The sequence below is a fragment of the Umbelopsis ramanniana genome, assembly GCF_025399195.1.
Source record: "Umbelopsis ramanniana AG unplaced genomic scaffold K450scaffold_3, whole genome shotgun sequence".
In the NCBI taxonomy this organism is placed as follows: domain Eukaryota; kingdom Fungi; phylum Mucoromycota; class Umbelopsidomycetes; order Umbelopsidales; family Umbelopsidaceae; genus Umbelopsis; species Umbelopsis ramanniana.
This window is the reverse complement of record NW_026252089.1, coordinates 665,513-678,104: the sequence shown is the minus strand read 5'-3', so window position 1 is coordinate 678,104 and position 12,592 is coordinate 665,513. Positions and strand designations below refer to the sequence as shown.

The 12,592-nt window shown below is 42.4% G+C and overlaps 4 protein-coding genes across 4 annotated transcripts; 3 read left to right on the top strand and 1 right to left on the bottom strand.

The window, feature by feature from the left end:
* The first annotated feature begins 167 nt into the window (after positions 1 to 167).
* On the top strand, positions 168 to 1,235 carry K450DRAFT_221263 (uncharacterized protein). The gene is made up of 3 exons (XM_051585690.1): positions 168 to 490; positions 574 to 884; positions 965 to 1,235. The coding sequence occupies exons 1-3, from the start codon at positions 341 to 343 to the stop codon at positions 1,086 to 1,088; spliced, it is 585 nt and encodes a 194-aa protein (XP_051449056.1). The 5' UTR covers positions 168 to 340; the 3' UTR covers positions 1,089 to 1,235.
* Positions 1,236 to 1,821: 586 nt separating this feature from the next.
* Positions 1,822 to 4,587, top strand: K450DRAFT_221257 (uncharacterized protein). Its single transcript, XM_051585689.1, has 2 exons — positions 1,822 to 3,015; positions 3,074 to 4,587. The coding sequence occupies exons 1-2, from the start codon at positions 1,943 to 1,945 to the stop codon at positions 4,296 to 4,298; spliced, it is 2,298 nt and encodes a 765-aa protein (XP_051449055.1). The 5' UTR covers positions 1,822 to 1,942; the 3' UTR covers positions 4,299 to 4,587.
* Positions 4,588 to 4,911: 324 nt separating this feature from the next.
* K450DRAFT_221249 (uncharacterized protein) lies at positions 4,912 to 7,982 on the top strand. The gene is made up of 10 exons (XM_051585688.1): positions 4,912 to 5,087; positions 5,170 to 5,199; positions 5,271 to 5,702; positions 5,789 to 5,893; positions 5,975 to 6,112; positions 6,179 to 6,409; positions 6,475 to 6,810; positions 6,877 to 7,119; positions 7,191 to 7,757; positions 7,827 to 7,982. Exons 1-10 carry the CDS (start codon positions 5,001 to 5,003, stop codon positions 7,833 to 7,835), a joined length of 2,178 nt encoding a protein of 725 aa, XP_051449054.1. The 5' UTR covers positions 4,912 to 5,000; the 3' UTR covers positions 7,836 to 7,982.
* K450DRAFT_221245 (uncharacterized protein) lies at positions 7,970 to 11,844 on the bottom strand. The gene is made up of 9 exons (XM_051585687.1): positions 11,529 to 11,844; positions 11,356 to 11,457; positions 10,697 to 11,287; positions 10,266 to 10,620; positions 10,159 to 10,170; positions 9,938 to 10,087; positions 9,502 to 9,877; positions 8,730 to 9,434; positions 7,970 to 8,646 (listed from the first exon to the last, which is right to left on the bottom strand). The coding sequence occupies exons 1-9, from the start codon at positions 11,753 to 11,755 to the stop codon at positions 8,129 to 8,131; spliced, it is 3,036 nt and encodes a 1,011-aa protein (XP_051449053.1). The 5' UTR covers positions 11,756 to 11,844; the 3' UTR covers positions 7,970 to 8,128.
* Positions 11,845 to 12,592: the final 748 nt, after the last annotated feature.

The window sequence follows — 12,592 nt, the reverse complement described above, 5'->3', positions numbered from 1 at the left end:
CTGGGGGATGGAAGAGATAAATGAGTCAGATAGCGATACTATACAACCGTACGATACGCCAACACGAACTTTGCCATGGATGGATGAAAATGAACGACTGTGGATGTTCGCTTTGAATCCATTCCATCGATGGATGGATGGATGGATGGATGAGTGGCCAGATGAATCGATCAAACCGACATACACATAAGCAAACCATCATGGATAATACGTGTAATATACTGAAATGCTAATCATTCTCTTTCTGTCTATATACCTTCACCATTTATTCACCATTCACCAACCATTCACAAAATTTCCAATCTGACATTTTCGAAATCTCTTACACATCAGTCCCAACATGGCTTCTCACAAAATCGCCAAGCCCGCTGGTGCTGCTCCCGCTGATGAAGTTGAATTGAGCGTTGCTCAAGCTCTCTTGGACCTTGAGAACAATGTTCCCGAGCTCAAGAAGGAGCTTAGACCTCTTCAAATCTCTTCTGCCAAGGAGGTAATATATCACTGTCAAACTTTTGGTCGATGGCCAGAATGGCTACGATTACACTGGCTAAAACTTTGATTGTATTATTGCAGGTTGAACTCGGTGGTGGTAAGAAGGCTATCGTCGTCTTCGTCCCTGTTCCTCAGTTGAAGTCCTTCCACAAGGTCCAACAGAGACTTACCCGCGAGCTCGAGAAGAAGTTCTCTGACCGCCACATCCTTTTCATTGCTCAGCGTCGCATCATGCCCAAGCCCACTCGCCACTCTCGCCAGAAGCAGGCCCGTCCCAGATCTCGCACTTTGACTGCTGTCCACGAGAAGATCTTGGATGACCTCGTCTACCCCACTGAGATTGTTGGTAAGAGAACCCGCGTCAAGGTCGACGGTTCCAAGACCATCAAGGTGTAAGTAAATCATTTGAGGGATAATTTGAATCCTAGAAACCATTTGTGCGTGTATCTAATGAATTTGTGAATATTTTTAGTTTCTTGGATACCAAGGATGCCACCTCTTTGGAATACAAGCTCGACACCTTCTCTTCCGTCTACCGCAAGTTGACTGGCAAGGAGGTCGTTTTTGAATTCCCTGCCAACGTTGAGGTTGCTTAAATGATTGAACCTTTCACATTTTTTTCGTTATCACTCTTCAACATTTAAAACAAACAAAAAGTAGCTTTGATTCCGTTGGCTTGATGCAGAATACAATCCCCCGCTATTAAAGTCTAAAAGAAAAAGTACAATTCATTAGGAAAGGTGGATTTGAGGTGAAAGTGTGAAGGTGCCGGAGACATGCCATAATTATGGAAAGAATTTCCTACACGTTGAAGCGGCAGAGCATTAAGGTTTTTCCTTTTGGCAAACGACGCCATCGCGCTAGCAGGAAGTTATAAAACCGACAAAGTAATTTAGGAGGGGTCGCTATTTTTCAGGAGAAAAAGCGACAGTAGCAATTTTGATTTACTTGGACACTCGCTATGCCATCCACTTTATGTACAAGTTGTCCTTTTTCTATACTTTATTTCGTGTAGAGTTTTTTTTTGTTTTTTTGTTTACATGCGATGTACAACACACACGTCTTTGTAACCCAAACGTGCGTAGTACAGTTAAAGGAAAAAAGCTAGAAGTCTCTTTTTCGAACTCCTCAGAGCTCCCTGAAAGGCCACAATGCATGTAAACCGGGAGCCGAAGATCACCAATGGCGGTATCATGATTGGGTATACCTCCCCCTGTCAAGTCAGTAAACGCCAAGCGGTTGGAAGCACATTCCTAGCTGCATCATGTCACCCCTTCAACCACCGTGTGCTTTGTGTTGATCCAATGAACACACAAAAAAATAGATCTCCGCATTTTATACCGGCCTACGATTGGCACTGGGTGTTGGAGGGGAGGCCCAAAAGGACGTCATATTGGCTAAACAACTGTGGACTCACAACTGGTACCTCTCTGTTTATTGACCACCAAACATGTGTCATACCTGTGAAGGAGCTGGAAGGGTTTGCAACATCATCCAGCCCTGCTCAATCTGCATCACTAGTTCAACCTTATGTCACTACACTGATCCCGATAAACTCCGTCTGGTATGGCAGCAATCTGTTGAGCGTTATGGTAGAGATCAAGCTTTGGAGCGCCTTGCAAATATGGTAAAAGAGGAAGGAAGCCGATCTTCCTCCGCAAATACCAGCCATTTATCTGTTCCATTGAAAATGAATTCGGGCATCTTAAAGGCACATCATATTGATAGCATGGGCCACTTCCACGGAGAAACTTCTGGATTACTGACATCTGCAAACAGGAACATCTCAACTACCAATGAATTTAATTTACCGCAGGTTACCATTTCCCCTCCTGTGGTCTCATCCTATAACCAAACGCATTTGCTGGATTCATACTTCACGCACGTCCACCCTCGATACCCTTTTATATCAGAAAAATGCCTGGCTATTCAACTTCAAGCTCGAGCCAGTGGTCAGCCAAACTCTCTCTCAACCTTGTTCCTGTATGCTATTTTTGCTGCTGGAGCAAAAATGATGCCAACCAATATCGAGTTCTCAACCAGACTATTCTTTGACTATTGCCTGGAAATCAAGCACTTGTACATGGACAGACCACGTATGAGCACGATATGTGCGCTGGCGCTCTTATCAAGTTGCTGTCCAGAAACCACCTCCAACGGGCAAAGTTCCAAGATGTTATCAGCCATGCTGGCATCAGAATCCAATACAATGGCTCGAATCATGGGCTTGCATCGAAATATAAAGCCCTCCACCGAGTCTTCGGCTGTACAGCGGGACAGGTGTCGAGTGTTTTGGGTACTTTTTGTGTTAGACAGACTTTTCTCAATGAACAATGGATACCCACTCACTTGGGACGAGAAACACATTGATATCCAACCTCCTGTGGTAGAGGATTATGCCTCAGATGAGAAAATGGTAGTCGTTATGCAAGACTTTCATTACTATGTCAAGCTTGGCAAAATTGTGGGCAGGATTTGCAATCACTCTTATACCACCAAATCTGAAGACATGCGAACATCTTGGTAAGTTATGAGAAGCATCTATTCCATTTGAGACGTCGCTGACATCTATCACCTCCAGGAAACTAGATACGATGCTTGCAACCCTCGATTCATGGCTTACTAGCTATATCTTGGAATTACCTCAGCATTTGCGTTATGATCCATCCACTGTTGTGGCAAGACCTCGAACAGAGCTGGACATCTCCCTTACGCTGCAGCATCCTCCAAAGTCCCTGTTTGCTCGCCTTCTTCATCTCATTGCACATACCTGTTTGATACTTTTGCATTCTCCATATATATCCGATAGTGACAAGACGGATGCTTCTCAACAAACCGTCGCCTCACAACCCTCCTTAGATCTTTGTATTTACGCAGCGACTCTCATTACCCATATAACCTTTGTCATGCAACAAGAATACCCCATTATGACCTCGCAATGCCCTTACACCAGCCATTCACTTCTCATAGCCATTCGGATCCACTTGATGTGTGCCATGTCATCGGATACGAAACTAACGACAGAGGGACGAAAAAAGTTTGTTCAAAGCGCAAACGTGTTACAGAGGATAGCTGAAGAAGCAGGAAAATTGTGGATTATGGACACTCTACATGCCATGAACAATATCTTTAACATTCAAAAGCGAGCAGAACAAAACCTGCCACCTACACCATCATTATCGCTGTCATCGTCTGGCAAAAAAATGAAGATGCCAACACCAACAGAAGCAAAACGTAAAGGCAACATTGCTGCAGCAACCAGTTTGAATCAGACAAAGTTACGTCGAAAAAAATCCACAAAACTTGGTTATGCAGGAACTAGTGAACGTACTCCTAATAACATTCAGCTTTCCAGCCCGACCAATTCTTTACCAGAACGCACGATACCACCTGGGGGAATAGCGAATATACAAGTCGCCGCCGTGGTACGGTCACCTTCCAGTGCATCGAGTACCGGTTCATCACCAAGTCAAATCAATGGAATGGGACGGGATAAATCCCAATCCCTCACAACAACCCCAAGCGTTAAGACGGAATCGCCGGTTGGCCAAGACTCGCAAGTTTACCCTTCATCCTTTGCCTTTCCCGTGGTGTTCAATGGAACATCTCAGCCAGTGGGTGATTTCATGGACTTGCACAATTTGGAAACATTTTCGCCCTTTCAGGGTGATGCTTCTATGCTGTACGCGAATAACATGTTTTCATACCCAACGAATACTCAAAGCAATACGGTGATGATGGATGCCAGATGGCAACCACCTAACCCACCGTTTGACCCTACTTATGGCTTCAATGGACCACTCTGAAACACATATACATATACGAAGCTTCCCTTATTTTGGTTTTCTTTTTTGAAATTTGCAAATTCTTATTGCTTGAAATTTTTTTTCTTATAGTTTCTATGTAACTGTCTATTTTTTGTTTACTTTGTCGACCTTCACAGATTATCATTCTCAAAATATTTCGTTTAGTTTTGATGGGTTTTCTTTTATTTTTTTTTCTCTTTAAAAGAATTATGAAGTGTGTAGAATAATTGGTACTTTCTTGCACTTTGCAACAGTAAATATATTCCGCTCTGCAGTGGATAAAACGAGACCTAGTTTCAACGAACCTATAGCAAAAACTTCATGCAGTGTGCAAACGCCTGAGTGGCCCATGAGAGGTCACATGATCTATGACTTAGTCAAATTTCGGTTGGGCGTCTGTGCAAGACACTTTCTCACTTCTTTTCCTTGTTTTCCACACATTAAACAGACGATGGCATCCTCAAGTTCTGAAGACGACATACCGCTTATGAAGCGCAAAAACCAAGTCAAAAACGGTATATAGGCTTTCTTATTGCTAATCCTGTCAGCATACGACCCAAACAAAAAAAAAACTTAACCCTTCTGCGTACCTTAGAACACAATGGAAGGTCTTACAGTCCTAGATCTGCTGAACAAACCCCAGATCCGACGCAAGTTCGATCGAAATCCGTGATTGGCGAAGACGAAAGTTCCGACGAAGAAATGCCTTTGGCGAAACGCGCAAATTCCAAGACGAATGGAAAGCATATTAAGAGCGAAGATAGCAGTGACGACGATAATGTTCCTTTGGTAAGTCATTGGAAGCCGTCTTTGCGTGCTTCAACAATTAAGAACTGTACTTTAACACATCTAATGAAAAAAAAAAACTTAGGCAAAGAAAGTTAAACTGGAGAAAAAACCAGTAAGTCGTAGGTCGTAATAAGGTTTTGTTATGCGAGTTTTGCATACTCATAGAAATTTCTTTTTTTGCAGACGAAAAAGCGTCCTGCTCCCAAGGTTGAAAATTCCTCTGATGACGAAAAGCCGCTTGCAAAAGTGAGAAAGGACATTAAGAAAGTTCCCAAGGTCAAGGCCGAAGACGAGAAAAAGGTCGTCAAGAAGCAAACCGAAAAAGTGGAGGAAGATGAGGCAGAGGCTCAGTACAAGTGGTGGGAACAAGGAAACGACGACGATGGCTCAACGAAATGGAATGAATTAGAGCACAATGGCGTGCTATTCCCACCTGCATATGAGCCACATGGCATCAAGATGAAATATGATGGAAAGCCAATTTCGTTGTCGCCTGAAGCTGAAGAAGTGGCAAGTTTCTTTGCTGCTTTGATTGAAACAGACCACGGCAAAAATCCAGTCTTTCAGAAAAACTTCTTTGCGGATTGGCAGGAAATTTTGAAGAAGGATGACAAGGTATGTGCTGTCCTCGCTAATAGGTTATTTTTTCTATCATGGCTCGTGGGTTCCGTCGTAATTTAACCGCCGTCACATCGCGTCAGAATCCTAAAATCACCGACTTTGAGAAATGCGATTTTCGGCCCATGTTTGAGCATTTTGAGCTAGAAAAGGAACGGAAAAAGCAGTTAACCAAGGCTGAAAAGCAGGTATGTTCATATGCACCTCACCCTTCAATAGATGCTACAAATTGAACCCCTATCTCATTCCTTTGCATGCAGCAAATCAAGGAGGAAAAAACCAAAGTGGAAGAGCCATACCTTTACGCCATTGTGGATGGTCGCAAGGAAAAAGTTGGTAACTTCCGTATTGAACCTCCCGGTTTGTTCAGAGGTCGTGGCGATCACCCAAAGACCGGTCGTCTGAAGGTACAGGCTTGAATGCATTATGTCTACCATCAGTGAAAGATCAAGACTAACTTGTGATTGCCGCAGCATCGAGTCATGCCGGAGCAAGTTACTCTCAATCTCGGCGAGAACGCACCTATTCCAAAGCCGCTACCCGGACACAAATGGGGTGGTGTTGTGCATATTCATGAGGCAACATGGTTAGCTTCATGGAAGGAGAACATCAATGGCACCATCAAATATGTCTTTTTGGCCGCCACCTCATCTTGGAAAGGGCAAAGTGATATGCAAAAGTTTGAAAAAGCAAGAGAGTTGAAAGTATGTGACATCGTTGTTTGTGGTAGTTTTGAATCTCAAAATTAATCTGAATACTTTCCATGTAGAAACATGTCAACAGGATTCGTAAGGATTATCGTCAACAGCTCAACGACAAGCTTATGGAAACCCGACAGCGGGCAACTGCCATGTATTTGATTGATGTTCTTGCTCTCAGAGCTGGTAATGAGAAAGGCGATGATGAAGCTGATACCGTCGGCTGTTGTTCCCTTCGGTACGAGCACGTCACGCTCGAACCACCCAATACTTTGGTCTTTGACTTTTTGGGTAAAGACTCCATTCGCTATCACAACTCAGTGACTGTGGATCCCCAAGTTTTCAAGAACATTAAAATCTTCAAGAAACAAGTGGGTCCTGACAATATGATCTTTGATCGCTTAACGGTATGTTGTTGTTTTGATGTTTTTTTTTTTTTTCACGTTACATGATACTCATGATTCGACACACAGACCATGAGTTTGAACAAGCATTTGGGCAGTTATATGAAGGGCCTTACCGCTAAGGTATTCCGTACCTACAACGCTTCTCATACCTTCCAAGAGCAACTAGACAAATTGACTCGTGAGAGCGATTCGGTCCACGATAAACTGTTGTCGTACAATCGGGCCAATCGTGAGGTTGCCATTCTCTGTAACCATCAGCGGTCCGTCTCTAAGAACCATGGTCAAATGATTGCAAAGATTGAGGACAAGGTTGGTTGGGATACTTTACTTCTTCCTGGGATTAAAAAATGGTTATGTCTAAATACGTATGGCTCGTTTAGATTCGCGCAATGAAGTATCAGCGAAAGAGACTTAGAAGACAGATCATTCAGCTTGACCCAAAGATGAAGAAAAGCAAGATGGAGGAGATGCAAGCTGAGTCAGACTTGGAGGACGAATGGATCGAGGAACACCAAAAAGATCTTTTGGTCAAGGAACGAGAGAAGATAACCACTAAGTTTGAAAAGAACAACGAAAAACTTGTCAGCGAAGGACAGGCAGCATTACCAGAAAAGGAACTCAAAGAGAAACTCAAGGCTGTAGATGAGATGGAGAAGGAAATGAAGAAAGAGAAGCAAACTGGCAAAATTGAATTGAAGCCAAATGCGTCGATCGATAAGTTATTAGCCCAAATCACTAAATTAGATGAGCGCATCAAAGCTACTAAGAATCAAGCCCTAGACAAGGAAGAAGGCAAAGAAACCGCTTTGAGTACTTCTAAACTCAACTACATTGACCCAAGAATATCTGCCCTATGGTGCAAAAAGCATAATGTGCCTGTTGAGAAAGTCTTCAGCAAGACATTGCGCGACAAGTTCCAATGGGCTATGGAAGTAGATGACGATTGGGTAAGTTGGGACATTGTTGCTTTGTCCGCTGATGGTTTGCTCTCTTGTCACTAACTGACATTCTATCAGAAATTCTAAACCTAAACCATATTACAATCACTTGGCTTACCCAAGATTACATACACACCACTTCTTTTTTTTTTGGCAAAAAGAAAAGTAAAAAAGTATGGCCCATCGTGGCCTTTACAGACAATCAACCCAAATACTGTTTGCATACTTTTTGTCTTCTCGCTTTCGCTCTTTAACTTGGATACTCACATTAAAAATTGAATTTGAAGAATAGCAAAAATGAACCCAATTACTAAAGGTTTAATAGAGACGGGAGTCAATACTGGTCGTATTTACACAATAGAAATATTTTTAGAATGGCCTTATTGCCACATATTAGAGTCGTTATTGTTTGAATTCATCATCTGCAAAGAGCCTGATTCGCTTTGTCGTTGCTGATAGTATGTATTCCAGGCATCAAAGTCTAAACTAGTTGGTACAGACCAGAAAGGATTTTCTGGTCGATGTCGAAACATGCTTTGATCTGCCATCTGCTGCTGGTCAGGCTGATTTGATAGTGCAGGCTGTTGTGGTTGAGGAGCCGGCGTTGGCGCCGTAGTAGTAGGGTTAAGTGAAGGAAAAAACGAGACGGATGGACCGAACATGAGATCCGAATCAGAAAACGGGGTGTTGATGAGGTTGACAAGCTCATTAGCTTGGGCAACGTAAGAGTTTCCGTTATTATTCGGTATAAGCCCCGACGATGACTCAGGAACAAACATGGATGGCCCTTGTCCACTATTGTTTTGTTGAATGTGATCGAATAATTGATCCATGGTCAATCCAAATTGTCGTAACGAATACGCCTCATTGCTAGAGGGGGATGAAGGAGAGGATGCAGCTAATGAAAATAGAAGGCAAGGCATGGTCAGCGTGATTGGAAAAAAAAATGTCTAAGCATATCAAAGACTTTGGTTGTCATACCTGAATTCTCGCCACCATTACTAGCATTGCTGCTCTGCATGGTCATGACTGCTTTGGGTCGCCCGGTGCCAGCTATCTCGGCCGATGCTACAGGTGAGAGTCTGTCATGGTCGGGCGAAGAAACAGAAGCAATACTTCCAGATCGTTTATCTCTTCGAGGTGTTTGCCCTCTACCAACATCGGAAAGATTTGCCATTCGCCCAGAGTTCATGTTCTCCATAGATTCTTTTCTATTTTGTCGGTTGCCATCCGTGTTAGCTGCTGCAATTGGTTTTTTGGATGAACTCTTCTGCTGATCTTCTTGCACGTTGCTGATATCGATCTCTTGAATGTTGAGAACTTTCACAAAAATGTTATAGATAACTTCTGCATTGGCGGTAATGGTTTGTAGTCGTTTAAACACGTTAGTGGACTTTTTAAGATTAATCTTGGCTGTTTCTCGTACTTTTTCATCGTCACTGTTGGCATTGTAGACGTGAATAATGGAAGATGAGAAGACAGGATAGACAACAAAATTCCAAGAAAAGAGCATAGATTCACGGAAATTCATTTTTTCCGCAATGCTGATACATCGTATAGCTGCCGACGTACAGATACTGAGAGAAGAAAGTGACGATTTCGCATTGTTCTGACCATGACCATTGCGCTCAATGAAAGGCCTGTGTAGTAGCTGCAGAACTGTATAATAACATAATGCAATCATGCCTAAACCAAATACGTTAACTTATCTAGATTTAGCTGTGTATTTGGAAAAGTGAACATTTCCACTTACCAGGCATAAAGCTTACTGAATGACGAGCATTGACATCTGCTTTACGTTCATGTCTGAAGAGGGACAGTGATGAAGGCAAATTTTGTCGCCAATCTGTCAAGGCGTGATCCAACAGAGTGACAATAGCATCACTTCCGTACTTCATGCTGACTTTCTTAGCTTTAGGCGTGTAAAGTCCACGAAGGATACGACCAAGGATTTCGGACAGCTTGGCAAGTTGTACAAATGGCTGATACAACGGTTGCTTCACGTTCTTGCTAGTTGTCGAAGTTGGTGGTATGGAGGGAAATCGAGGACCATCAGGATCTCCTTCTTGCCAAGTATCCATAATCTCATCCCAATCCGCATATTCATCGGGGTATCCAACGTCACAATCCTAACCATTAGGTTGGTTAAATGTTGAAACGTGAGATCATGCTATAAACCGAAAGTTTACCTCATCAAAGATAGCAACCGGCTTGCCTGTCGCCGCAGAATTCCACTTGTCGGCAATATATATAGACCACCAGACTCGCTTTCTTGTTTCAATCTCGTTTTGAGGCAATAACCATTTATCTGACGAACGATTTAGACCCAAATCTTGTGCCTAATCAAACCATAATTTAGAGAATTAGCGTATGCACGTTATTTGAGGTTTGCAAATACTAGAAATCATACCATGCGGATATCCTGTTCATTAAGGTAGTAGCAAAATAAAATAACAAAATAAAAATTAGTAAGGAAGCAAAGAAAGATTTGATAGCTTCTAATCGGTATAAGCTTACAAGACCACAAATCAGCCAAACAATGGTAGATCTTGAGTCAAGGCTGGCACGATGATTTTGAGCGATGAGCAATGCTTGAACGGTAGACATAGATGGCGTGTAATGGCCCACCAAGAATTTGCGCAATTCGTCGAAAAGGCTTTCGGACCAATTTTCAGGAGGTTGCCAATCTTCATCAATGTCTATCAATTTGTTGATATCCTGACGCCTAGCTACTTCTAAATACCGAGCAGCGGCACCATACATCGCTAATAAAAGTGGTGCAGATGGAAATGGCTTAATTTGCCCACGGTACTGCTTCAAAAACATAATCTTGTTGACGACAGGTAGGATTGGGTGGATGTAAATGAAATACCTGTGTAAGAAATGTAGATAATAGCGGTCAATGCAAAAGTTTGTAGAGACCCAATTCGAATGTTGAATATACCTACACTTTCATCAATCTATCGCTCATAGCCATGTCTAGACCAGCAACAATTCTTATCCAGTCTGCAACAGTATGAATCTTTTCTTCTGGTTTGACATTTCCATGCTTAATCAAGGTCGATAGATCAAATCCTTTATCGCCACCAATATTATCGTTGACGAGAACAATGTCTTCTCCAAACCGATGAAATTTGGCACCTATATCGTTACCGAATAATCGATCATCCATGTTGTATTTCTTGGTTAACATATGGATGGCAGAGACATCGCCAATGTATTTTGCTCGCTCGTATTCGGCATAAGGAATATAATCTTTACTGCCTCGTCGTTCTTCTGCTTTTTGTACTGGCTGTGGTGCGACGTCTACTTCTGGAGACGGCTGTATTGACGCTGGTTTCGCTGAAGGTTCTTCTACTTGTCGATCTTGAGAAGACTCGCGGCTGCTTTTATCGGGTTCACTGTCATTCGGATCGCTACCAGCATGCTCTTTACTTCCTTCAGAAGTATCTGCAAGACTGCCTAATATTCGTTCCATACGTTTCAAACGGTTTTCTAATGTCTCGATATAACCTTTTGGCGGTCCACGTTTTTTGGCACTGGAAATGAATACAAGATAAGAATGACATGTTTCGCGCACACATTACATATCGTATAGATTGCATACCTATCGTTGAAGTGGCATTCGCTATTGTAGGTTTTGCAGTTCGTACATATGCTTCCAGGACCTTGAGCATCGCACTTGACTTTCTTCCTTCGACAAAAGTCACTGGTGGAAATAATAGAAATGGAATCAGACATTGGCTGTAACGGAACATATAGCTTTGTGAGTAATCTTACCAAGCTCTGCTGACTCTAACTCTTTTGTTGGATTTATCGTCAACAGCAGCCGGTCTCGTCATTGGCACACCATACTGAGCTGGAGGGTAGGGTTGATTCTGATTAGAAGGAAATTGGTAGGAATGTGGTTGAGGTTGTTCTTGAAATTGAGGGTGATTTCTATCCGGTGGAAGAATGTTCGGGTATGCAGAGCTTTGGGAGTTTGGATTATAGGGTGGTAAGCTCATTTTGTACTGAAAAGCTGCCAGGCAAGCAATGCATCAACAAGGAGATTCAATGACCAAGCACTCGACAAGCCCGTGTTTCCGGCGGCCCCCCCCCAGAAAATTTTCATTCGGAGCCGGGGAAACTGTTATACCTACCCCTTCCATCTGCCAATCGAACATTGGCCCAACAAGTGCCTAGAGTCATACACTGTTAATCTAATTACAATGAACCTATGTCCCATGCATCACCATAGATGATCTTCCTTTGAGTTTTCGAATGCGGAAAGTTAGGGAAATGATATCCTTCTTATAAAAACATGCTAAAGTTTCCTTTCAATTCTTGTCCCTCTGGTTCATTCAACGAAAACAAACCAAGTCAGTGGTTAACGACCAGTTAATCAAAAACGAGTATGCTTTAACATATATCATTTGATATTGTTCAATTGACGCTGCTCAATTTATGCATGTAAAATTTGAAATATTTCGTATACAGAAAAGTTGGTATCTATCTAATCAAGCGGTGAAATTTCCTTTGTTTTGCGTTCTAAAAAAAACGTTAAAATCCGGGGTGTTATCATACTTGAGGCATCTACTTATAATGAGGTTATTGCTTTAGTGTGAACTATTGAATTCGAAAAACGTGATGTCAATGATTCTAACTACTGTCTTCATATCGTACGGCTGAGAAGTGACTATTATGTGTCATCCAAAGAAAAGACGAGAAGTGATAGCGGAAGCCGCCGTAGAATGCCCTCTTACAGAACTGTGTTCTCACACAAAACTTTCTGTAAAGGAACTTCTCAAATATTCAATAAGACACTATTCTCTTGATTTGGAGCTAGTCTACATATTGCAAAT

What these genes read in the sequence shown, in the direction of transcription:
- K450DRAFT_221245 (XM_051585687.1), bottom strand. Translation starts at nt 11,755, where the DNA reads ATGAGCTTACCACCCTATAATCCAAACTCCCAAAGCTCTGCATACCCG. An exon ending in GAATGCCACTTCAACGATAG is followed by an intron (nt 11,288 to 11,355) that starts GTATGCAATCTA and finishes ATTCATTTCCAG; the next exon opens with TGCCAAAAAACGTGGACCGC. An exon ending in TAATGGTGGCGAGAATTCAG is followed by an intron (nt 8,647 to 8,729) that starts GTATGACAACCA and finishes TATTTTCATTAG; the next exon opens with CTGCATCCTCTCCTTCATCC.
- K450DRAFT_221263 (XM_051585690.1), top strand. Translation starts at nt 341, where the DNA reads ATGGCTTCTCACAAAATCGCCAAGCCCGCTGGTGCTGCTCCCGCTGAT. An exon ending in AAATCTCTTCTGCCAAGGAG is followed by an intron (nt 491 to 573) that starts GTAATATATCAC and finishes GTATTATTGCAG; the next exon opens with GTTGAACTCGGTGGTGGTAA. An exon ending in GGTTCCAAGACCATCAAGGT is followed by an intron (nt 885 to 964) that starts GTAAGTAAATCA and finishes GAATATTTTTAG; the next exon opens with TTTCTTGGATACCAAGGATG.
- K450DRAFT_221257 (XM_051585689.1), top strand. Translation starts at nt 1,943, where the DNA reads ATGTGTCATACCTGTGAAGGAGCTGGAAGGGTTTGCAACATCATCCAG. An exon ending in GAAGACATGCGAACATCTTG is followed by an intron (nt 3,016 to 3,073) that starts GTAAGTTATGAG and finishes TATCACCTCCAG; the next exon opens with GAAACTAGATACGATGCTTG.
- K450DRAFT_221249 (XM_051585688.1), top strand. Translation starts at nt 5,001, where the DNA reads ATGCCTTTGGCGAAACGCGCAAATTCCAAGACGAATGGAAAGCATATT. An exon ending in TAACCAAGGCTGAAAAGCAG is followed by an intron (nt 5,894 to 5,974) that starts GTATGTTCATAT and finishes CAGCAAATCAAG; the next exon opens with GAGGAAAAAACCAAAGTGGA. An exon ending in TTGCAAAGATTGAGGACAAG is followed by an intron (nt 7,120 to 7,190) that starts GTTGGTTGGGAT and finishes TGGCTCGTTTAG; the next exon opens with ATTCGCGCAATGAAGTATCA.